The following is a 26,072-nucleotide window of genomic DNA, read 5'->3' as shown; positions in this document are numbered from 1 at the left end:
AAGCTAGAAAACCCCAATAAATTAACTGATCTTTCTTTAAAGCAATGACTTTTCTTTAACATGGCAAAGTTTGTAGTATTGGAGAGAAAACATGGCTACAAAACCTTTTCTGGAACTGTTTCAAGCAGTTTTTGCACTTAATATATAGATTCAGTAAAAGATACACATATAAATTGATTTTCAAGGTTGTTACCATCACCCTGATGTTAGGAATTACGTAATTTAATTTTTATTATGCTATTAAAAAAAAAACAACCTACCTGAAGCTATTCTTTCTGTTACTGAAACATGCAAAATTACCCTTCTTTTTATTTTTAGATATAAAATACAATTAATTGAAATATTCATGCAAACGCCAAGCCGCTTCATAAAAATCGTATGAAATCTTGTTAAATCACTTTTTCTTTCATCTAAAACCTCCAGAAAAAGAAAAAAAGTAAGCTGAGAAAAGCTGTCCTAATTACCTACTGCTACTCTCCTACATTCATAATAAATGGGCTCTGCTTTCCCACTGACATTGTATCCTAAGGGAAAGCTGGAAAGAGAAGTAAACAAAGTCTATGGTGGCTTTAGAAGGAATTTAAGACAATTTTAAAAACCCACAAGAAAGCACAAAAACTCTCACCCCCGTTTACTTTTTCTAGTTAATCATATTTTCAATTAAAATTATTTTCATAGTCAAGGACTGCACTGCAGTAAGAACATAAAAATAACTGGCCTGAGACAGAGCCAGGGGCTGCCTAATCCTGTGCTCCATCTCTGGCTGCAACCACAGCACATGATTAGGGGAAAGAATGTAAGAAGGAGGCAGGTATCCTCTGATTTTTTCCCCAGGTACATCTTTGCATCTGCTGGGAATCAGCAGAAATGGAAATTCCTGAGATGGAAACTAGAGCCAGACCATTATTTTTCATAGTTGCTGTGACCTCTCTACCATTAACTTCACTGCTTCTGAAGCCACTGATATATTTTGTCTGCAAAACATTTCTTGTGTTTAGAAATATAATTCCTTGTTTTAGGCTGATTCAGCAGGTTCTGGAGTGTCTCCACAACACTGTGATAGGAGAAGTAATGGATAAACAACTTCTTCATAATACATTAAATTACAGATTATCACCACCCTTCAGACATCCTTTCTCCAAGCTTAAGATTCCTGACCTATTTTAACTGTCTTCATATCATAGATGCTAAACTCCTAAGATCTCCTTGTCACTTTTCTTTCTACCTGCATTTTACCCTCCAGACTGCCCTCTGCAAGAAGGAAAGCCCAAAGCACAGGCAATGCTGCACAAGGCCACCAATAGACTCATACAGATAATATAATATTTTTTTCTGGTTTGCCTCTCTATATTCTTATTTTGTGCAGTTTTTTTACTAAGAGGGATGTATTCCAAAGAGCAACCATATCAGCTGGCCAGAGAAGAAACTGATTCCTTTCCAATGGCTTGGGACACACACATTTTAGAATCAGCACCAACAGGATCACGTTGAGACTTTGAAGGAGCAAAGACTCAAAATGAAAAAAGGGAAAGAACACATAAATCTGGGATTTATACTCCTGCCTTGAAAAGCATCACCACTGCATCATTTGAATGTGTAGATAACCTGAGGTTTCTAGTTTCAAGGATAGCTAAGGAGTTAATATTTTGCACAATTTCTTTTTAAAGTCTCTACAGATGGCTACTTTGAGGCTATTTAATTAGGAGCCTGAAGGCAGTTATGCTCTTGATGTGATTCCTGGTTTTTGCAGTTAACATGCATCTGCATGTAGGCTACAAGCCCCAATTGTTTGGGAGCTATTATTTTAAAGCACTATAAATGCACAGGCAAGCATGTATCACTTTTCATGTTAGAAAAGAAAGGGTCTAGCTGTGATCAATGGTCCAAAAAGCAGAGGGAACAACAGGTATTGCAGACAGGAACACAAAAAGGAATACAAATGTATATATCCCAAGGGCAATGAATTTTATTACTTTGTTTAGGACATGGATTTATGTTTCATTGACACTGGCTGATTGTATAAAATCAATTTGTTCATTAACCACAGATTTATTTTCTGTAATACTTTTTGATCTTTTCTATCAAGATGAAAGTGAATGAGACCCACAGGTTTGATAGCACAGGACAAGATACCTGACTATATTCAGAACCACTTGGGATTCCCTGAGAAATAAGCAGGAGGTAATAAACAGGCTACCCCTGCCTGTAGGGAGATCACCTAAGCATCTGTCCCATCTGGTAAATTATTAATTGTCCTTGTAGGTCCCCCAAAATTAGGAAAACCTGAAAGGGATTTCTGCAGCAAGGTCAAATTCCTTCCCCAAACACTAAGGTGATCTTTTTCCACTGCTTTCAAGCCTGGAACTTTGTAGAGGTTTCTTGGGCTTCATTTTTATTACATTTTTAAAATAAATGAAAAGCCTTTTGGAGACCATTCCACCTAACTCTTCCCTTTTCTTTAAATGGTTCATCCTCAAACATTTAATACTTATTAAGTATTCCCCCATATTAGTCTTCTGGACAAGAATTTCTGAATTATAAGGGACAGTTTAACCTTCAACATGCCAAAATGGATTTGCTGCAATCTTAAGCATGCTTAAACAACTAGAGTTACAATTCTTGAAAGTTGTCTTCATCAAACCTGAGTAAGTTTTGCTGCAGTAGCTCTTGCAAAAACTTATCTATGTATAACAGCAATGCAGTGATTCAAGCTCCTTCACGGATCATATTAAGGAATTCTTTAGTAAGAGCAGGAATGTTCCTCAGAGAGTGGAATTCAACTGACTAAGCATCAGCAATTTTTGTTCATGATCATCCAGGTTTCCAAGAGAATGGCACAGAGGTTAATTCCTGTAATGACACATTTTTCCTTTACTGCATTATCCTGATCAAGCAGAAGGATCACTGAGTGGATACCAGCACAAGGATGACCAGGAGTAAAGTTTTATCTGACACTGAGAACCCTACAGGGAGAGACTCGTGCTCTGAAATGACCCCTGCGCTGAACTGGAAAGCACCAAATTTTAACCTGGTTTATGTGAAAATGCCATCTCCTAGAATTTCCAGCCCCATCACAGACTTTACTGACCTTCTTCAAAGCCATCACGGAAGGAGCCAGACCGACTCATTGTTCTGCTTTTCTCATCCAGGGACATGGAGCTGTTCCTGAAGCGTGTGTCACTGTAGGGGTCGTAGGGTCCATCTGCGTTGGAGAGGCTGTGGGTCCGTAGCATGGTTGGATTTGAGAGGCTCATCTGGGCTGCAGTGGTTGGGCTTGCTAGAAAGTGAAGAATAAACACCAATTGACTGGCATGACCACAGATTTTCATACCTAATTTTTTTGCAACGACCAAAAAATTCTCATTGTTTTTCTTTAAGACACAATTTTTCGATGTTGTCCTCTCCAGGCTTCGTTATTTTTCTAAATTCAATTAATTCAAATAAGAAGTATGCAAATCCAGGTAGTGAATATTGAAACTCGAGTAAACAAGGTCATTTTAAACATGGTGATATGGCTGTGCTTCTACAGACAAGCTCAGTCTACTCACTAACACCTTGTATGCATGAGCTAATTAACCCTTGTTTAATTTGGAGGAATCCTGCCCCCAAAAGTACTAAAATGCCCAATGGAATCTGAACGTATTCCACCTCTATAGAACAGGCCTTGCAAGCCATCTCCTTCAAAGCCTTCAAGTTCTCAGCAAATGACATTTTGCTATTTATTTAAGTCACTAGTTTTAAGATCTTTAGTTTCCTAATACCTCTATATTTCAGAATTATTTCTTTCCACTATGAAGTTCTAAGAATCAGAAAATACCAATTTTGCCTCAAAAGCCAATACTCTCCCAGCCACTGTTTAGAGCACAAAACTTCTACTCCAGTTTCCCATCTTTGTTAATAGATTTTGCACTAAAATTATAACCTGCAATTTACTAAGAACTCATTCACTTCTGGAAAAAAAAGAGAACAAAATTGCTTTTCAACTCCTTTTGATGTGCTGTCACTGCCTGTTTCTACACACTGATGCAGACTACTGGGGAAGATATTACACTTCTTAAAGGCACTCAACATTCACATCAACATTTGCTCTTAAACACATTGATGTTTCTTCAATATCTCCAATCCGTAAGAATACAGCAAAATATTTTCTTGTTGCTTATGGCTAAATAGCTTTTGAAGCTTATTAATATAAGTAATCTTCAATACTTGCCATAAAGAGTTAACCTTCTGGGCTAGATTTTTTTTTTTTTTTTTGACCATTAAAGCACTTTCATGAACTTTCATGACAGTTTGTTAGCTGTTGGCAATGTAATTACACCCTGTGTATGCTCAGCTGAAATTTTGTGAAGTGTCAGTTTATTTAAAGCTGTTCATTTAATATGTTTTTTTCTCAGCATGCTCAAAGAGAGGCTCTAAAACATCCCTGCTGCCAATTCCAAACTGCAGGGAAAGAAGTGACCCTGTGAGCTGCTGCAAATTCACATGATGCAAGATATTCACATGTTTAGGTTTAACTATTCTGCATGTTATTCACTGCTCTGGAAAAGCTGGAAAGGGCTTCTGAAAGTCCAAAAGGAACAGAAAATGTGGTCATAGTGCTTTCCAAATGTCATCTAACTTAAAAGAAAATATATGTACTGTTAGGATTGGTTTCTATACCTTATCAAGCTTTAACCTTCACACCAGAGATGGGCACTACTGACACTCGAGTTTATTTCAGGTGCTGATATGGCCAATCAGAATCTGTCATGCTTTATGGATCATGTCAATCAACTTCTTTTGTTTCTTTCATTCAAAAAGGTTTTTTTCATCAGTGTAATGAAGTGCAGGAATGGCATTTTTTCTGACTTAAAATTCTTCTGACTTCTATATATTATTTTGGATTGAGCTTTGTCTGATTCTCCAACAAACCTCTTGACAAATACAAAGATTAAAGATGAGACTGCCACATAGTGTAAGTAATAAACTTGGGTTTTAAAGCAATATTACTAAACAGACTGACAATCTTTTCAGTTCTTGAAAGACTGTGATGTGTGGTATTAACAACTAGCTCTGCTGAATAGCTCACAGTTTATATTAAGACATCTGGTTACTCCCAGAACTATTTTCAAAGAATTACTGCAAGGTTGCCACTTTTGGGCATCCCAGATAATAATGCTAATTAGTCAGACATTTCAATCAAAGTGCTTCCTCAGGATGAACCTGGGACTCCAAGCTGCTGAAACAAAATTCTATTGTGTAATAGGCTATTTTCAAGACACACAATGCTATGATTATCCAAACAGATAATTATTCACCAAGCTGTGAGAAGTTAAATCTAGTTCCAGAGGGGGATGTTATGCTGGATCCAGAAGAAAATGGGGAATTGCCAGCAGTATCCTGAAGCCCTCCTGCTGAATGGGACCGCAGCCATTCCTTTGCATCTTCCTGACTGCGGAGCTGGGAGGATGGAGTATACCTGCAAAAACAGGTTTTTTCAAAATAAGCTTTGACATTTAAAATTAAAAAAAATAAACACCTTAATCATGAAATGTCACAAGACTTGGGGAGGGAGGGAGAGAGGGAAAGAAAGATAGAAGAATTCTCATCCAAGATTTAAGGATTGCGATTATATAAACCTTATATAATTCTGAATTAAGGAGCAGTTCCAAGCTGTTTCTAATTCATTCCACTTCTGTCTGGGGAAAAAAAACAAACCCCAAACCTCTTCTCCTATGGCTTCAGAAGTAGCCAAACTATTAGTGAACACAAAGCTACAGATAAAAGTTTGTGCACCATGGAGTAAAAGTCTATTGCGTGTGTAAGATTAAAAAATAAAGCCATAATTTAAAAAACCTTCGCTTAGGTTATGCCAAAATTCTGTCACTATTTTAATAGTTTGGTGCATTGCTAGGCTTAGCTTTCTTTGTCTTATGTTAAAACCAAATTCAAGTCAACAAAGCCAATCTCAGATCTTTAAACAAGTTGTGACCTAATATATAGGTCTGTGGAGGTGCAACCCATTTAGTTCACCACTAATAGCTTTAAATCACCAGAAAGGAGACTATGTTTAGCCTTTTCTGAAGGCAAAGAAAATAGCAGAAACATTGCCTGTGCCAATGTCAACAGCAAAACAACCTCAGCAAAGTTTCAAATCTGCTTCTGTAAGTGCCTGAAAACCAGGTATGTTACCAGGGGTGCTGTGTGAAATAAATGATAGGGTACAGGTAGCAACAGAAAGAGCATCATGAAAACACTCATCTGCTGATAGAATTCAGTGCTTTTGAGAAATATTTATGAGTTACTTGCTCTCCTTCCAAAAACCAAACACTTGGAGCATATTATTAGTCGATATTATCTATTTAATTAGATTCCATCCAACTAAATACTCTCCAGCAAGTTATCTCTTATTAAGACTATTTTAAACCAATGGGAACACTGCACTAATCAACACTGTAGAAACTCAAACTACTTTCAATTGCATTTTTCTGCTTGTGCCTCAACATTTCAGAAATAGCCTCTGACTATCTGCACCTCTCAAACCTTGCACACCTATTAATTTATTAAGAAAGGGGCTTTTAGAAGTCATTTTACTTTAACACACTATCGATTTTTTTTTCAGCATTTAATACCTACCTCTTTAGCACTCAGGTGTTTCAGTCTTAAAAGACAATCTTTATTTATTAGAGACATACTTGAGAATCACAGAAATATTTTAAACACAATGCTTTGAGCACTTGGCTTCATGGGACAAAGCTGCTGTGAAGAATAATGTACAGAGCACAGAATAAATTGCAGCTGCAATTTCAAGGCATTAACTCAGTGATCCCAGAAGCTGCATGAAGCAATATTTGAAGCTGCAATTTTCTGAATTGTCTAAGATACCTTCTGTAACACTTGAAGAATCTAATTAATACATCTAATGTTGATTGTCTTGCTGGAATTGCTGATTTTGGTGCAGTTTTTTAATATTATAAAAATCATTATCTTGCAGATACGTTACATGTATGAGTAGCCAATTGCCAAAAGTTTGTTTGGGAATTTTTTTTCCTTCTTTTCTAGGAGAGTAGAAATTATTATCTATAAGAGCCTTAAATATTTACGTATTCTGAAGCAAATATATTTATTTTTAATTAATATATCCAGTCTCATCCTAAAAGGTTTCGCATCATATTGAAAGTCTTTTTTATTTGTGTATCAACACCAATGTTCCTGGAGTAAAATGATCTCGAGTCATTCCATGTAACAGCCATAGAAGCTGTCAAATTATTGCTTTCAAGTCAAGCTCAATGATGGTTTATGAGATGCTTTTCAGCAATTCAGCCAGCAAAAGCCACAATTCTTGCTCAAGTGGAGAAGCAACTGGATGGAAAAAAGCACAGGGGTCAATGGCCTTCTTTGAGGATGAAAGATAGGAAGCATGAAAGAATGAAAGAAGAAAAGACTAAAAGAGCAAAAGAACTAAAGAAAGAACAAAATCATGAAAGAACATAAGAAATAAAGAATTAAAAAAAAGAATGACAGAGAGAAAGAATGAAAGAATATTGTTGCCACCTCTTGCAAACTGCGACCATCACCACCAGCCACAACAGAAACACAAAGCAAACTCCAAAGCCACCACAAAAGCTGTTAAACCATGTGGAAACACCAATACCTGAGTCCCTTCTTAGGCAAAGTGTTCCTATCAAGATGTGGGTCGCTGCAGAAAAGTTAAAAGAAAAGAACTTCAGAGAAGAACAAAAGGGAAGGGAGAAGATCAGGACGAAGAAGGACGTACAAACATCTGCATCACCTTTCCAGAGGAAAAGGTGCTGGGGCCTTCCTACAGAAACATGCAAAAACCTCCTTACCCAGGTATGGATTTGCACAAACATGCAGCTGGTACCATGCCAATGAATCTCATCTGTTCACAACGTGGTTTTGCTATTTTTCCTACCCACAGTGAGCAAAAATGATTCTTTAAATGTCAAATGGATGCTTAGAGATCTGCTTTTCAGCAGGCGTGAGGCAGTCTACTTGTGAAAACTGATGAGAATCTCCAAGTCCCAGCCACCTTCCTGTCATTTCTTTCAGCAGGCACCATTTAGGGAATGCAGCTAATTACTGCAATGTAAAAGCATTGAGCACAGGCTGGTTAAATTTTCAAATCTCAGCTTGAATTCCACAAGCAAATATGAATCTGCAAGCCATCCAAATGCCTAAGTTTATTTTTTCACAAATGATGAACTTGTAACTGAGCAGAGATTTGTAAAGAAAACATCCACGTGTTGAAATGAACCCACTTCATGACAATCCTTCCAGCTAAATTACAGCGTGGGAGAGACTCAAATTACAGCAGTGACCAAAAAAAAAGTGAGCTAGAATGTTTAGATCTGGATTACCTTTTCCTAAACTTTAGCATTCAACTCTACAAGGATGGATGCACCCCAAGGCCCCGCAAAACACTCACGAGTCAAACTGCAATAAAAGACTGACAACACTGAATGACACTGGGACTTCACAACAAAAAAAGACAGGCCTGAAAGGCAGTGGGAAAAGCAGCATGCCAGAGGGATGCTGAAATGCTAGTGAGAGTTTAGATTGGTTGAAAAAAGAAACCGGCAAGATTTTCCAATTGCCTGTGGCGAAGAAATGAGGAGGGGCAAAAAAAAAAATAAAATACCCCCATAAAGCACAAAAGATGTTCCTGGTAACTAAAGCAACACCAAAACCATGACAACTCTGCTGTATGCCATTCTCCAGATGGATTTAGGCAGGCAGATGGGGTGTTGGAGGGGACTCTCACTGGCATGTCTTGTGCCTGTCCACACCTGAACAATGAACACAGCAGAGGACTCGACTCAGCACAGTCTGGCACAAAACAATTTGCTCGACTGAGATGGGCAACAAAACCTCCAGCTTTGTGCAGACTCCTGTCCTGAGACAGCATTACCTGTCCTGTCTCCTGGGCAAAGTATTTCGGCAGAATTTGGGGCTAGCAGCAGGGGAAGAAAGAGGGCTAGAGGAAATCAGTCCAACAAGACAGAAAACAAGAGAAGGAATGTTAGAATGGAAAGAGGAGAGAACAGAAAGGAGTTATAATAATACACAAACAGAAACCCAAACTGTCAGAACATTATATTCAGAGGTGATTTTCCCCCTTGAGATGCAACTCTAAAAATTTTACTACCTGACTGCATAATGAGAGATCAGGATTATAGCTGGTGAGCAATGCTTGCAGGGGTATTACTGCCTTCTACAAAAGATCACTCAGGGAGCATGCACTGCAAGGCATTGCCTGATTTATCCTGATATTAATTCAATCTGCTCTTAACACAGCTCTGATGCTGAAAAAGCAGTCCTGGTCCCTCCTCCCTGCCCCCTCTACTCCCAGCTCCTCCTCTGCCCACACAGATCCCAATGAATCTCAGGGTGTAAGGAGCTGAGGAACTGATCCATCTGAAATATAATTCAGGTGATCACTTTTCAGTGAGATCCATCTCCCAGTCGTGTTCACTAAGCATTCACACGAATGCCTGTAACTGAAACACTGTAGGGAGCAGCTGGAGATGGGACAGGGCTGCAGGGAGAGGCTGAGAAGGGATCAAGTGACTGGGAAGACAGGGACTTCTCTTTTCAGCATGACCTCCAGTTTAAAAGCTTGGCAAATGCTACAGACACAAAACAGTTGGCTTCTCAAATCAAAATGCTAACACTACTGGAGGTTTTTTTGAATATCACTATCAGATCCAACTTTGGAAAGAAAATGAATGATGCAAAACTCAAATACTAGGCAGAATGTGGTATTAAGGAAAGTTGTCACTTTGGCTACCACAGCAAAATAAAAACCTCACCTGAACCCATCTTCTTGCTCTGAATGGGGCTCCTTGCCTTTGTACATTCTAATAATGCCATTCAGGATTGTCTTGCAGGAAGCACAGCTTGATTTGCACCTGCAGTGCTGCTCAGCACTTGATTCACATATGAGATACACACCAGCTTAATGAAAACAAGAAAAAAACCCACTCACCTTTCAGACAACGTGGTCTTAACACTGTTGGTTCGGACAAAGGGAGTCAGAGAATCATCTTTGGAGGCTGGGATCAAACCACTGGAGGAGTTATGGCTCAGCCCACCTCCACTGCTCAGAGAGATATCAATGGATTCACAGCTGGTATGGAGGCTGCTGACAGACTGATATCCAATGCCATCCTTGCTAACAGCAGAGGAGCTGCTGGCGTTGGTGCCCCAGGTCAAACTGTTGGAAGGAGCTGAATGTGCTGAGCTGGGGCTAGAAGCCAGTGGAGATTGGTTCAGATCTGTGTTTTTACTATAGAGAGGACTGCTGCCCCCACTGCTCAGGATCCCACTGCCAGATGGAGAATCAAGGTTGCCCTGCTGGCTCATTGTAGCATGAGGATTGGAGATGACAACTGAGTTTTTCATATTTTCAGCCGTTGTGATGGGAACTTGCTTACTAGGTTTGCCACCAAAAAGTCTGTAAGAAAAGACAACACAGAAAATATGCAAAACGGAATCTTAAATGCAAGGATATTTTATATCTAGACCACATATCATCTTTGCTTCAGAAAACCAATATTAAAGAAATGATCCTGGACTGGACATACACAAGGATAAATTTATGATTCTGTGTTCATAGCATCTTCAATAAAGTCCAGAGACAATTACAACAGCTTCAAATCTACCTGAGGTGTTTCTCCTCTGAAGCATCAAATAACACTTTCACAAAGATAAAATACATCCATATTGTCTCCTGCTCCTTAAGGAAAAAAGGTATTAGAGAAACACTGCATTGATTATTCTGAGGCATGGAATATTAGAGGGTAAAAGTTTGTTGTCCAGGTAAATCCTGTGCAAACCACTGAATGCTCTACACAGAAGCAGTAACTGATGGGACGTAATAGAAAAAATATCTCCTGACATCAAATGTAGGTTTGTCTAATTTCAGGAGCTAAGCTAGATGGAAAACTATTTTATTGGTGTGTAGAATGAGATTTTACCTGCTCTGACACCTGGGACTGGCTCAGTAGAAACCAAGCTGAGTGCCAGAACTAGGTGGAAGGGAAGGGATCTAAAAGCATGGTTGGGGAAGGATGACTGCAGCCCCTCCAGTCTGCATCACTGCTGCCTGGGCTGTAACTGCACTGCCAATGAAGAAGGGACTATAGTTCCTTTATATTCAAAGAGTCTTAGAAGTAAACATCTGTAGAGATCAGATGATCAATCATTCCAAAACTGATCCTCAAAATTCTAAAATGTAGCTTTTGACTCCAGCACCAAACATTCAACCCAAACCATTGCTTCTGTTTGTGCCACTTAGATCCTGTAACTGCCTTTGGTACAGAGCTTCCTCACAAATCTCTGTAGGGATTTGCTTTTTTCTTATCAACAGCATGGATTAACTGGGGATGATGCCTTTCCAAGCCAGTATCTACCCAGCTGTGGTCCTCAGAAGAGAGCACTAAGGCACTTGTGCACAATAGCTCTGAAAAACTTCTGGGTGGGTGCACACTGAGCAGAACTTTCTCTGCTGAGGATGCCCAGGTTGTCTGTAGAATACATGCACACCAAGTCTCTTTGTCTAACACTTCCCAGAAGCACAGGCTGGGCACAAAACCACACCTGCAGTACGTCCAGTGATGCCCAGAAGAACTGCACTTACTGCACAGGTGGTACCTGCCTGGAACACATCCCAGCTGGATTGTTCCTGCTGCACACTTGCCACAAGGCACCTGGACAACACGGTTGGATCAGGCTGAGATGCCAACCTTCATTTGTCTCATGATCCAGTGCTGCTCTGTGCCATGATCCTCAGGCACCTGATGTGGACATTCACAAAGCAATACAGAGCTTGCACCTGGACACCAGGGTTCACCTCACTGATGAGGAGACACTGACACAGACAAATCAGTCTGAATGATCAAGCTAAGAGCTACTGGGATTTAGAGAGCTTTAAAATCTAGGTTTTGCTAATAGTTAATGCTATTAGAGTGAGTATGAAGCTATATGCCAAACCATACCATAATGGTACGTGGCCTTCAGCAGCAATCCCAGCTCAGGGTATTCCTGCTCCTGTGCCACTGGGGGAAATGTACTCTTAGAGTTAGGATCTCGGAGCTTAAAAAAAACTCCAACTACCCAAACAATTTCATAAGATGTTTTTAAGCTACACAGTCTTCCTCAACCTGTTTCACAGCACCTCTGATACAACTGCAAGGATGCTGTGCTGAGGCCCAAACAGAACCATGTTGCTACTCAAGACAGTGTCTGGCTGAACCAACCTCCTGACAAATGCTTTCTGTAGAGGATGTGGTCTGCAGAGCATTTCTTTCAGTCCAGAGAAACTCCAACCCAGCAAGACAGCCCCAACAATACAGAGATTCATTCTGGAAGGATATACCCTACCAAGGAAGGACATTTTACTCCTATTGAGGAGAGGTTGACACAACTGAGCTGGCTCTTGGGTCATGCATGTCTCCCATTAACAGAAGAGCAGTGTATCATATACTGCAGAGCAGGAAGACCCAATGTAATAGCAAAATATATCAAGATAAAGTCATTATTTCACTTAAGGGACATACCAGATATTTAATACAGGAGCTAAAGGGAAAACTGAGAGAACAAAGACAATTACAGCTCCCATTAGAGACTTAGAGAGTTGCACTGTTTATGACAGCATAATAGTTATGTATGTTTGTAGACTTGCAGGTAAATATGTATCACTACAAAGGTATGGATTCTAATTAATTTTATAATATTAAAAAACTACAAGGCTTAGTGGATATATGCAAAAAAAAATATATAAATATCTGCAACTCATCTCAACTGACTATGAAAATTTAGCTCAAAATCTTCTTACTGTGACTCTAGAAACCAGCAGTAACAAAATAAGGCCAAATTCAACTCTGACATATTTCAATACAAGACTATTTAGACAATCTGGTGAAAATTCAAGAGTGAAATTGCAAATGAAAATGAGGGAGCACTTAAACTGAGCTTCAGTGTCTTTTTTTCTTTTTAAGTTTCATGCACTGCTAATGCAGTAATTCCATTACATGGCTTGCAACCTGGCTTTCAAGTGATCAAAAATTTTCCAATCAAATTTCAAGACCTGAGGCTTGCAGCACTGAAAATCTGCATTTCCCCTGCAGTATGCTATAGAAATGAAAGGTGTATTGGAGGTTTTCATTTTAAGTAGTCAGTGATGAAAATTCTATGTTCTAAAGGACATCTAATGATCACTGGGATTAAATTAAATGAAGCATCTTAGAATCACAGAATCATCATGGCTGGAAAGGACCTTTAAGTCCAACCATCAGTCTTACACCACCTTGAATTATCCTTGCACAGGCTCTTCAAATAAAACCACTCTTCTAAAAAGCAACATTTTACAGCTCTTTGTAGCTTTAGCCCAAGCTGCTACCACAGCCATTATGCTTGCATTGGTGCTTCAGATGGAATGTGGCTTTCTCACATCACTGGAAGCAGGATGATGTAGCATAACCATATGGGTATTATGGGCGTCAAGACAAAAAATGAAATGCAAAACACTGCAACTTGAAACAGACAAGCTACTCAATGTCAAATTAAATTGAAAAATAATATTAACATAACCTTTCACCAGGAATCAATAAGTTGATTCCTGACCAGCTCGACATTAGTGTTAAAAGCGCGTGTGGGGCAGTGGGGGAGAAATAAAAGCCAGGTGAGATATTTAGTTCCGAAACATATCACTAAAATAAGAAAATTCAACCCAGCTTAGTAACTTTTCTTAGGGTTCTTCTATAACCAGATGTTGAATCTTGCAACACACTGACCTAATCCACACAACTGAAAGATGGTTTTGGGTTGGGCATGTGGATCCATGTATGGCAGGTCAAAATGATGCATCTGTCATAATGAAAAGATAAAATAACTTTCCTGAGGTCAATTTATAATTTGATTCACCACTGGAGCACTTCCAGATTTGTTACATACAAACGGGTGCAAAAACTCCTCAGTAACCTTCAGGTCAGAAAACCCTTATTCCTGCCAATATCTGCATGAATAATGCCTTCAGGGAGGATCTTTTGTAAACGAAGAGACTCGTACAACAATCCCAAATCTTTCTGCCACTCAGTCTTTTTTTCCAGGTATTAAATTTTTGCTGCTCTCACGTGATGCACTGAGCATTTCCAACATTGCTGATGTGACATCAAATGTTGACACCACGCCCTTGACGCAGGACCCTAAAATAGTCAAGTGCTCCACAAAACCCAGCCAAGGCCTGGCTCGAGGAGTCCTGATCATTCAGCTCCGACCAACATCATTGCACAATCAATGAATTCATTGCCTACCTGCGCAAAGTGGGAGAGGCCACATCGGGGTACTTGGCTCCTTGCTGGTGGGTACTTTGAGCTCCAATAGAAGCAGTCTGTGATGCAGGGTTCACTTTAACAGAATTACACGAGGCCACGCTCTCGTTGTCGGACGAAATCCCTTTCTCTTTATCAGTCTGATTGACTAATCCTGGCAGAGAGTTCCCAAGGATTACCTTGGCAGGCTCTCTCATTTTAGGGACAGGCAACCCGGCTGACTTGCTGCTTATGTTGGAGTCTATGCTACTCGTGCTAGATCTATTCCCAGCTCCACTTCTGCTACTGGATTTACTGGGCCGGGGTAAGCTACGATACTGCAGATTAGTTCGGGCACTAAGTGCTAAGTAGCCATCATCCTGGTTCTGTGAGCCATCAACACTAGTCTTCCGACCAGTGGTCCTACCCATGAGTCCAGATGACTTTGGGATTTTTCCCAAGGTAGCCGATCTACTGGTGATAGTTGCCCCGCTGGCAGTGATTATTGTCATGCCTACAGCTGACCCGCTCTGTTTCTTAAATCCAAATGTATTAGCATTAGCAGCAGCTGTTCTAGAGTTACTTGTGGGAAGCTTTTTGGATTCATCACCACTGCTGCGTCCTGCATCTGATGGGGAACGTTTAACATGTCCAGCTTTAGGAGATAGTCTACCCTTTTCTGATACCTTGGCGTCATCAGTTTTCCCTACAAAAATAGAAAAAGAATTCTAATATTTAATGACTTGAAAACATTGAGCAAATGATGAAACTCAAAGCAGCATGAAAAGCAAAAGCGTGTTAGCTACCAGAGTGGGGTTAAAAATCATGATCTTGTCTGCACTGAACTTAAAAGCCACTCTAGTGAGTTATACATGCAGACCTGCCAGAGAAAGTACGGGGTGTGCTTGCCCTTGAGGATATGAAAAGCAGAACAGTCTTAGGTAATTGTGATAGACAAGAAAAAAAAAAAAAGTTTCCCTCTGTAGCTGCTCCAGATTGATCCTTTTTTATCATCAGAAGCAGTGTTAGGCTGTTAGTATAATTTTCCTAAAAGGAAAGTATCAGGTATCTAACTGTTCCATCTACAATTGTGTGCTCAATCAAGTAAGAGGAGAGGTATTAAGTTATGTTACTTGATTTATGAAAATTTCATCAATTTTCATTCATGGATCTGCAAGTGCTAAAATCACCAATACGTTTACAAGAAAATCCAGAACTAAGTAGTGTTTAGTAGAAATTAGCATGCTGGTTTAGTATGCTGGGGGAAAAAAAAAGAAACAAACTCAACCACACATACTGTATATTCTTAAAGTTAACCATGACTTCAAAAGCTGAAATAATATAAATCACTCTTCACATGAAAATACTGTTGCCCAACCAATAGTTTGGCTTAAGACTGGAGTTGTCATGAAAACAACTTTCAGAGAGTACTAATCCAAAATTTGCATTTTCAAATGGACAGAAATAGAAATGTGGACATACGAGATGCTGCATAGGTTAAAACAACACCTAAAAATAAAGACAGGATTACCTGAAGTTCAGGTTCTGCCTGGGAAAATATTTAAACTGTTTTCCTACTGAACACACTATTTGGCTTGTTTATATCTTACACCTTTTTCTCACCTGTTCCAGGTGTCTTTAACGTGCCTGAGGTGGTTGAAGCTTTAGTCCTTGGTGTGGTAATGCCAACCTGAGCTGACATGCCCCGTCGCCAGGAGCCTGTCTGTGAAATAACAGTGTTCTTCCTACCAGAAGTGCTTTTATCAGATTCATCTGACACATCAGAGGGATTCCTCCTCCATTTAGATCCTGGCTCCATTTTTATGCCGCTGTCGGATCCTCCGTCTGATTTCTTGACTTCATCACCGGACCACAAGGAATTCCGCTCCACCTGGGAATGCTTCTCTGCATCAGTCTAGGACAGATAAGGAATTGGGATACAGCTTTCAGAGCAAGCCTTTCTTTTAAGAAGCTTCTCAAGTGAGAACCATCAAACTGATAATAAACTCGGCAGTGGTATCAAAGTGCCAACAACAAAACAATGCCATTGATAAAGAAATGTCACAGCAAGAAATGAGCCTCAGCAGTGACATTTATCTTCTTCTAATATGCTATGGAAAAATGCAAAAAATGTAACAGAAATACCCCTTAAAATAAAGGTGGGGAGAAAAAAAAAAAAAAAAAAAGGACAAAAAAGCATTTGATTTATAAAGGACGTATTCAGCTCCATGACATTCATAATCCTCCATCTCGAATTTCTGATGGACCCTTTTACTGCAATGCCAAAAATTTGAAATTACCATTTCAAACCTGTGAAGCCAGCTTGCCTTTGTTCTTGCTGCTTTCCTATCTCTTCTCTGGCAATCTGATCTCCAGAGCATTAGGAGGCAGCTTTTGGAATACATTTGAAGATATGGAATGCTTTTCATTCTAATCTAATGCATTAGAAGGACACCCAGCAATTGAAGAAAAAGGAATTCCAAAAACTTTCCACCAATACTCAGGTCTGGCTTAAAATACACAAATTGCATCAGTTTTTAATTTATATTAAACTCCTAAAATTGGTTTTTCCCTGTCCTTTGCAGAGACTGATTGTGCTGCCAGCCTTTTCTGGTGAATTTTGCAAAGATTAATGTCAAGCATGGAATTTTCTCATTAGCAGCCACTGTCAAATTCCCAAAAAGGCTTAAATTAAATCTATTATCCTGCATATACATTTCCCATACATTAGCATTTTCAATTGATAATTATTACTTTTGCAGGATTCTACTTTTCCTGTAAAGTGCTGTTAATTTAGGCAAATTTTGTAACACCACAACTATTTTGTGATAATGCAATGGCAAATATCCACTTATTTGACCCTCATAGGTTAGAAGAATCATAGTTGAAGTGTTCTTCAACCATCACAGTACAATGAAAGAGGATGACCAACCAACACATGGTCAGGAAGCTCCCAAATAAGAATGGCAAAATGTTGAGGGCCATCTCAACCCTGCAGCCTTGGAAGAAGATGACTGTGGTCAGCAATGTGCAGGACTCAAATGGTAGCATCACTTCAGAGGAAACTATTTTAAATCTTATTCCAAAGCCCACAACCTTTTACTCCCTTTGGATAATCAGAAAAGCACAGCAGAGGAAAGGACATGAGATGATTTACCACACTTTCAGCAAAATGCTCTTTTATTTTCAAGTTCCTAAACGACGTCTCAAGTTTATGAGACTTTTATGGCTTTTCTTTTCTTAACAGATCAAACCATTAATATTAAAGAATCTAAGGGGAATTGTGGTTTAACTTCTACTGCTTTTTGCTGTAATTACTTTTTTTTTAAAAGCCTGAAAAACTAGTCTAAGCAATCAGTACATGAAAGCTGACACCACACATCAAAATGGTCTTTCTTTCTTGTTGCAGCCACCTGAAATAGTTAGGGCCTGGGTTACTTGTGTGTGTAGTGAACCATTAGACTAATAAGCTTTTGCTGAATTCTGGATTTAGGAACTATTTCCTTCTTGTATTTTCCTCATGCTATGCAAATGTCATTTCCCTGCTTCTTTATTCCAAAAAGAACAATTCAGCACAGGCTCCTGCATGGAACTGCTTTCTCACTTCCTTCTTTTTGTATGACTGCAAGGCTAGGGGACAATTAGCTTTCTGTTTATGACCATTAATTAGTAGGTGTGTAATGAATTCACAGTGTGACTGGTTTCTATGTCCTGTGTTTCTCTAAAGTCATAATTTCTCCTAAGTTTGCAGATCTTCAAAGTGAGCACAAGCCAGAAGTGACAAATAATCAACCAACAAAATGATCTCAACATCATCCCCCATGTGCCCTCATTAATCTTCCTGCAAGTATCTTGTCTGGAATCAGGTATTTATATTTTATATATATGTATATTTATATTTTTAATGTGGAAGAGCCAAAAATATATCTATCTGCTCGTAAAGGGCTTATTCTAATTTTGGTTGACTATGAAATATTCTTGTACCTTCTGTTTCACCCCTTTTCCATCTCTAAGGGTGGTACAGCTGCAACAGAAGGAATGGCATTACAAGTCCTCTACCTTTGCCCTCTTCCATTTCATTCCACCCACAACCCAAGTTTTTCCATAGCCTTTGAAATGCTGCACACCTCCCCTTGAAACCCTCTGGCCAGAGATGTTTCTGTTTAATGGTAAACACTGGGAACAGCCCAGAAACATGACTAAGGAATCAAAACCAAAACATGGTGAAACCTGGCTACAGAAACTCCTCCTGCCTCCCAGGCCTGGAGTGGGTGAAAGTGGGTATATTGGTTGCTGGGGGTCATGGCAAGACTTAGCTTGAGTTGGAAGCAGATCCTGCCATCCAACTGAGCTGGGAGTAATAGCAACCACCAGCATTTCTCAACTTATTCCTACAGTTTTGTAAAACAGACCAAACCCATCTTTGTTCCATTCCAACTGAGAAGTTGTCTTGATCCAATAGCTTGAAGATGCTGTTTCCTATGTAAAAGAATTGTTTCCTGTCATTCTGATCTTTTTAGCATTACACAGACAAGTGTATTTCTTGACCTCCTCCATCTTATTTCAGTTGATTAAATTATTTTCAAGTTCCAGGTCCTATATTCTCTTGAAATTAAGGAGACATAACATAAAGTCATGTGTATGACATGACTCTAAAGGGATAATGTATGGAAAGCTGTGTTAAAACATAATTTAGATTTAAGCTTGTGGGGCCCCAAAAAAGCAGTATAGCTACATTAAGTGCTTTGGTACTTGGCACAGTCAGAAAAAGACACAGGAACATGCTAAGCCCAATTCTGGTTCCTATGACTGCTTGTTCAGATACAATTTGCATAACATTTTTATAGCACTGCCAAAAAAAAGGGGCTACAACTTGGAATATCTATGAAAATGGACTTAGTATCATATTGAAGACCTGCTTCTCAAAGATAGAAACAATTACAACTTCTGGAGTATGGGGCACCTAGCAGCTCTGAAAATCAATTCTGTAGCAGATTTTTTTCATAAAGCAAGCAGGTTTTCCTTTGCAGAGAGGTTTCTGCCTAAGTTCTTGATTTTATCAGCAGACACTGACATGTTGGGGCTCTCTCCCTTTGATGTTGCTGGATTATTTTTCTGGACTCCCCACTGTACATGTATTAGTTTCAAGCTCCCTCTTTAATTACCTGAAATCAACTTCTGTACCACATCTTTTTGAGAATCACAGCAGCTTAAAATCAAGTGTTCTTATTTAGGCAAAGAGGAGCAGAGTATTCTCTGAGAAGGAAAGTCCCCATCCCTCTGCAGATACCTGCCAGTCCTTTGTGTCTCATCACACAGGGGAAGGCAAACCTGGGCACAGGCTCCAGTACCCCAGGTAAAACAGAGAAGCATATATGCAGCTTTTGCTATTTCATGAGCTGTGACAACTGCTTTGGGCAGCAAAAAATCAACCCTGAAAGCTACACATGGTTCCATCACTCCCAGCTGTCTTCATTCCCTTGGCTGACAAGATTAGGATATTCTGGTCAAATGAAAACAAAGCATTTCATGGATAATAATTTGTAGAGAAGAGTAATACCTAAAATAAATATTGTCAGCTATTGAAACAGAGGAGAGAAGCAGGTCAGAGACAAAAAAATTGCAAGCACAATTTGTATGTCTTAGCTCCCAGCTTGTCTGCTGAGGACAAGGTTCTGCTGCCTGTACAAGCTTCAGCTGCTTCTCTCCTGGTGTCTGCTCTGTCTTGGATGCTGTAGGAGTTGTGGGGGAGGAAGAGGAGTTCATCAACACAGATTTTGATCTCTCAGAGGTGTTTCCAAGAATCTGATCCATCAGAAGATAGCAGTCAAATGAGTTTCTATTTTTTTTATCTCAGGTTAATGTTTAGTCACGTCTCCCTTTTTCTTCCTATTTTTCCAACAGTAACAACTGTCATAAAATGCTTCCAGTTGTCTAAGTTACTCTCTGTTATGCACTGCAAAACACATTTCATAGATCTTAACTCCCCTCAACTTGTATGGGACTTGTATTGGCAGCTCTGAGCACACAGGCAGTGACTGCTCCACAACCAGAGGCAAACTGGAAATCTGGGATGTAGGCTGCAATATGCACCTCGTGGCAAGGGAACAAAGAGCAACATGTGCTTGCACCACAGTCCTGCAGGCAAAGCAACACTTCACAGCAACCACATGTCAGCATTAAAACTGGTATTAAAACCAGATTTTGGGGTCCAGTCCTGTAAAGGACTGGAAAAGAATAAAAAAGGAAAGAACCAGGAGAAGGTCAAACCTACAGCCCTCTCCTCTACCTGCCACAATGCCAACTCTCTGCATCTCAGTTGCTTTGATACCAACACTTGAGTCTCTTCAGCAGGTGGGTGCACAAAGACCAAAACTGGGCTTCTTATTCCTCTGTTTTTCCCAACAAAATTCTATACAATTGGGAAAAAAAAAACAGTTTCTGCTGCTGCAAATCTCCATACATGCACTCGGTGATGAAGGCAAAACCTAGATACCATCACTCCTTTTACCTCCTTTGGATGTGTGGTGTCTGCCTGCTGACAGACATGAAATTTATCCTCCTCTGAAATGCTGCCAAAAATAGAAAGCCTGCAGTAACAAACAGCCCTGGAAGCTTAAAATAATCGATTTCATTAGCCCAGCATGTTCACATTTCCAGTGGGAGTGTAAATGGCCTTGATGCTGGCTTGATTAAATTCTACCCTTGAAGAAAAAAATGTAACTTCTCTAAACCTAAAAAAAAATTTCAAAATCCTCTACTGATGTCTTTTTTCTGTAGAGCAGAGCTGCTAGGAAGGCTGAAGCCACTTGCTGCCACACCACCAGAGCAGAGATGCCAGAGATTCCATGCACAGAGGAAACACTCAGAAATGCCACATATGATAAGGTGGTTCCTATGGCCTGATGTTGCCTTTTCAGTGACAGCATCCCTGCTGGAGGCTGGCTGTGTGGTCAAGTTCATCCAAACTAAACCAGTTATCTAGAGAAAATTTAAAAAGTCATCAATCTCTTACCTGTGAGTCTAAGTTTTTGCGGGAGGAGGCAGGTGTGTTGGCATAGGAGCTGATAGAGGAGCTGGTGTTGATGTCATCAGTACTGAGGTTATCTATGGTGTCACTGATCCCACTGCTGACTGAGCTGCTGTCATCCCAGCTGGAGAAAAAACACAACAGAGATAGAAAACAAAGGGTCAAACTCAGTCAAGAGGAGTGTTCTTTCTACAAGCCTTAAACTACTTGCCAAATGAAAAGGGGCTGCTCATTTTCTTGACCTCAATCTGAATCCACACAGCCTGATGTTTGCCACCATTAAACTGGTAGCACCACCAGTGATGAAACTCTTGCTGACTCAGCTGAAAGTTTGCATGAGCAAATAAAATCAATAAAATCAGTGCCTTTTCAGTGCCCCTGAAATTGGTCCCAGAGTAGGGGAAGGTGGTGACAAGAAGGCAGCTCCAGGTAGGCACAGGACTGACTTGCAAAGCCTTAATGCATAGATGATACCTGAATACAAGGGAAAAATTCACCCCAAACCAATCTTTTGTACCTGGTTCTTATGTAGACCTGGGAAACAACCAAGATCTATCATCAACAGCATCAGGAATTGAAAGTTTAGTTGTTCTGATAGTACATAACCCTCCTGAGCTGTACTACAATCCCTTGTCAAGGTGATCTGTTATCTTACTGTCCAGGACTATGTCCCTGATAGCTTCAACATTTTCTAGCAAATGAGAAACTGGAAGTTTAGGACTCAGAAAGCACCAACAAAAAACCCCACCCGTGCCTGAAGCAATCTGAGTGTTAGGACAGAATCCAAATGACCCAGAAGTCAAGGCAGATGCTCCACTCCTAAAATTCCCTTAAAACAAGCTGCTTAAGCAAGAGATTTAGAAACTGGCTTACAAGTGCTCCATCTCCCAAAACAATAAAGTTGGGATTGAAATACTGTCCTGTAAGTATCTCTGGAAGACATTTCAGCCCACTGATGGATCACTACTGGTGGAATGCATAAATACATACTGCAAAAACAAGTGATAAAAGCTCATCTCCTGGCAGTTCTGCTCTTTATCACCAAAGCCTCAAATCTGGGGATGTCCAGACTCTCTGCACTATTGCAGTCCTGGTTACAAACTTGGAACACCAGGATTGCAATGAGTTTTCTGACTGCAGGGGGGAAGCCACTCAACAGTTGATGCACTGGATATTTGATATACACATTTAAAACTGAATTACAAGCTATGTATTTGAACTATACAAACAAAGACCATCCATGTCTGTTTTCTTAAATTTTACTCATAGCTTCACTACTGATTTACTATGTATGTAGCCTTACAATACACCCTTTAGCAGCTTTGCAATGAAAAGCATTTATCTCAGCATTAGAGACCAGTCACCCATATGGGTTTTAACGATGCTTAAGTATTTTTTAACTGCTTTTTGCTTACTTGGGAGTATTTTCTTCAACCATATCTATGTAAAGCCTTTGAGGGAACTGAGGAGAGCTTACCCAGCAGCACAATCTGCTGAACCACACAAGCAGCAGCAGCTATGGGGACATGCAGAAAGGGGAACTGCTCACAGCTGCTCTTTGCTACCACTTTGTTCCCAGTTCCAGTCCTCATCAATCTGCCAGCACCCTCCTTGGTGCCAGTTCTCCCCATCTCACTGCAGACAAGGCCAGCTGGGAAGCTGAGATCAACAGTTTCAGCCAAGTCAGATTTCTTTTGCCTTCAGGAGATTTGAAAGTCCTCTGCCACGCTGCTCTGCTGGCAGAGGATGGGATGGCCAAGGATGGATGGATAGGGACAGACAGGGACAGGCTGGGGACCAAGGGCTGCCCCTTGCTGCAGGATCCCCTTCATGGGGGTTGCCCTTCATCTGAGGTCCTTCAACTCCAAATAATTCACTCTTGCCAGTTCTGATTGACTTCCAGGAGCATCCTGGGTTCCAGGCAAGGAAAAGATTTTCCAAACACCATTTGATAAATCCACAGACACTTCAGCTCTCCTGACTGAAAAGTGCTGTGGTCTACGGTGCTGGTGATGCTACATTTTAAAGGAAAGATTCTTTTTTCCCCCTTGATTTGTCTTCATCTATTTAAAGAGGAAACCACTGTAATGCAAAATAGAAGTATGTTAAAATAAATGTTTTATATATATATATATGTTAAAATAAAACTCCATGCACAATGTGAGTCCTGTTGGGTCTGAGAAAGCCAGCCCATAAGATTCTACACATTTTTATTTGCTGTATTTATTTGTGATGTGCTGCCCATAAAAAGCAATCCAAGGAATGTAATGGGGAGGGGAAAGAAAAAAAAAAGAATTCTATTTTCCCCTTCCCTCCAAGTGCCTAGAAAAAGTGAGAACTTAGAAAAGAATCAAAAGACTTTTTTGAAGCATTTTTTTTTTTTTAGACTAGATAAGAAAATATAACAATGCAAAATACTGAAAGCTAAATTACTTGTAAATTTCAGTTTTTAACAACATTTCTAACCACTTGCCTTGCTTAAACTATCACAGGCCCCAGATCACCAGCATGTAAAGAATGCCTCTAATGTTAATCATAAGTAACTTTACTGCCAGCAACCAGTCCTGTTGACTTTAGTTGGGCAATCTAAGGCATTATGGCAATATTTAAGTGCCCTTTTGAACTGGGCCATGTGCCTAAGGACAAAGGTAGAAACATGCTCCTGAATATATTGATGCTGTGGCTTCCCTGCAAGTACATCCTGCCTGGGCTTTAAGCTTTTTATGTTCTGATGGATGCTATGAACAGCTCCAACTCTGCCTTTTCAAGTTTACTAAATTAAAAAGGTTAGCCATTCTGAGGCCCAAAGATCTAGCATTTTGGCCAGCAGAAGTTAAACACCACAGTCCTAGCAAGGATGCTGATGAGACCAAGTGATGATCCTGATGCACAGGGTTGGTGTGACAAGAGAAGCTGCTGTGTCACTAAAACCAGGCAGCTCAGATTTAGGTTTATTTAAAAAACTCACTTTTAACAAGTGGGAGGGAGGGGGTCAGTCTCTAACTAGAACAATAGGATATCAGAGAACAAGAAAACACAATTTTAAATCATTTTGGAAATCTGCATGCTGTCCTCTGGAGTAACACTATGGGATGCTTTTAGTGGGAGATGCACGTAGGATTCACTGAACTCCACAAATTAGATGCAAATGCAAGCAGCTCCATCAGGCTACATCATATAATGTGAAAAAGTAATGCAATTAAATCACATATAATGTTGAACCAGCTGTCAGTGATCCATCCCACTCAAAGCTCTTCCCCCCAAGAAGCCCAGCACAAAACTGGTGTAATGTGCAGCAGGATGTGACACACCTCTCTGTGTCCCTGCCAGCACAGGGGGACAGCAGCTGTTAACAAATTAAGGTCTCTCTGTTCCTCATTGTTCTTGAAACAACCCCAAGCCCTCCACAGAAATTAGTTCATTTTTACCTTGATCCAGTGCCTTGATGGTTAAAGTCAAAAGCAGGGAAGCAGAATAAGGAATCTACCAGCTCTCCTAATTACACTGCTCTTGGCTCCCAGAGCCATGATAACATCTCTGTAATTTAGCTGGTGCAATTAATACTTTCTGATGTCAGCAAAAGCCTACTCAACCCTAACCTTTTGGGCTTTCCTTTCTCTATTTCATCGATCACCTGAAACTTTACTCTGACTACTGAAAATTAAAAAAAAAAAAAAAAAAAATTAAAAATAAACAAATCTTAAAACCATACTATGTAGGAAAATGATATAACCACCAACTTACAAACCACCACCACCACTTAAAAACTCCCACAGGGCACTCTGCTTTCCTTCCCCACCTCCTCCTGCTCACCCTAAAGCAACAAAGCTGCTTCTCCTGAGTGTCCACAGGCAGCCCCAGGTCAGCTTCTCAAAGCTGCTTTTTGAGAACAGGTTTGCAAGGCAGTTAGGCTCAGACTTGTATTTTCCCAGTCTCTCAGCACTTTTCCATCTTCTATAATCTCTTGGCTCTCCTTTGTCAACTTGGACAGAGCCATCCCCTGATCCTCAGGGCTGCCCCCTCACTCCAAAAATCTTCCCCCTCTGCAAGGCAAAGGAGTCATTAAAGCCCTGCTAAATAAAGCTATTGTTAAAGGTTGAAAATGCACTACGGATGGGTGTGGATTTTTTTCTTTGCTGGATCTTCAATCAAAACCCAAATTACAATGAGTTGCTGAAAAATACATTTGTCCAAGACAAGGCCTTGGGGCTCTCCAGTATTTCAAGTGGAAACATGGTAATTATCTTCTGCTACCTAAAAATTTAACTGTTTATGACTTGATAGGAGAACAAAAGAAAAAGTCAAGGTGTAAAATGATGGAAAAGTTCACTGCACGTTCAAAGAATTAAAAAGGAAAAATTAAAAAAAGCCAGGAAAATGTAAACGTGCTATAAAGCAAGATCCTAAATACTGCAGTTTCCACCATTTCTTATGGGATTTCCCACAATACTGACATCACTGTGTCTAAAACAATATAATAATAATAATAAAGCAATCCCAAACAAACAAAAAAAAACCCAATAAAACCCAAACTTGTCCAGACCTTTTGCAATGTTACAAAAAGGTGACAATCATTTGCAAAAGAATGGATGGAAACCTACTTCAAGAGAAGTGAATTTAATTAAATTAATTAATGGATTTTACATGGTTATTAGTCACCCACCTTCTCCATGTTTTCAGTTAACTCTCTTCTCATTACAGCTCATTAGAGCTATTTTTAAATAAACCAC

General features: G+C 39.8%; 1 protein-coding gene across 9 annotated transcripts in view; it reads right to left on the bottom strand.

Annotated features, from left to right (window-relative positions):
* The window catches only part of NAV2 (neuron navigator 2), a 345,652-nt gene that overhangs the window by 27,711 nt on the left and 291,869 nt on the right, over window positions 1-26,072 (bottom strand). For 6 of the 9 annotated variants that reach the window (XM_071762477.1, XM_071762479.1, XM_071762474.1 and 3 more), the window contains 8 exons: window positions 21,328-21,466; window positions 15,936-16,227; window positions 14,316-15,018; window positions 9,989-10,456; window positions 8,912-8,977; window positions 7,634-7,678; window positions 5,298-5,458; window positions 3,089-3,277 (listed from right to left, as the gene is read on the bottom strand). In XM_071762477.1, the coding sequence (XP_071618578.1) occupies window positions 3,089-3,277; window positions 5,298-5,458; window positions 7,634-7,678; window positions 8,912-8,977; window positions 9,989-10,456; window positions 14,316-15,018; window positions 15,936-16,227; window positions 21,328-21,466 (2,063 nt within the window). The remainder of the gene's footprint in view (window positions 1-3,088; window positions 3,278-5,297; window positions 5,459-7,633; window positions 7,679-8,911; window positions 8,978-9,988; window positions 10,457-14,315; window positions 15,019-15,935; window positions 16,228-21,327; window positions 21,467-26,072) is intronic. The other 3 variants (XM_071762480.1, XM_071762475.1, XM_071762481.1) reach the window with 2 other exon arrangements.

Source organism: Heliangelus exortis, chromosome 18 (genome assembly GCF_036169615.1).
Source record: "Heliangelus exortis chromosome 18, bHelExo1.hap1, whole genome shotgun sequence".
In the NCBI taxonomy this organism is placed as follows: Eukaryota; Metazoa; Chordata; class Aves; order Apodiformes; family Trochilidae; genus Heliangelus; species Heliangelus exortis.
Note: the sequence above shows the minus strand (reverse complement) of the source record. Positions and strands in the feature narration are given on the sequence as shown.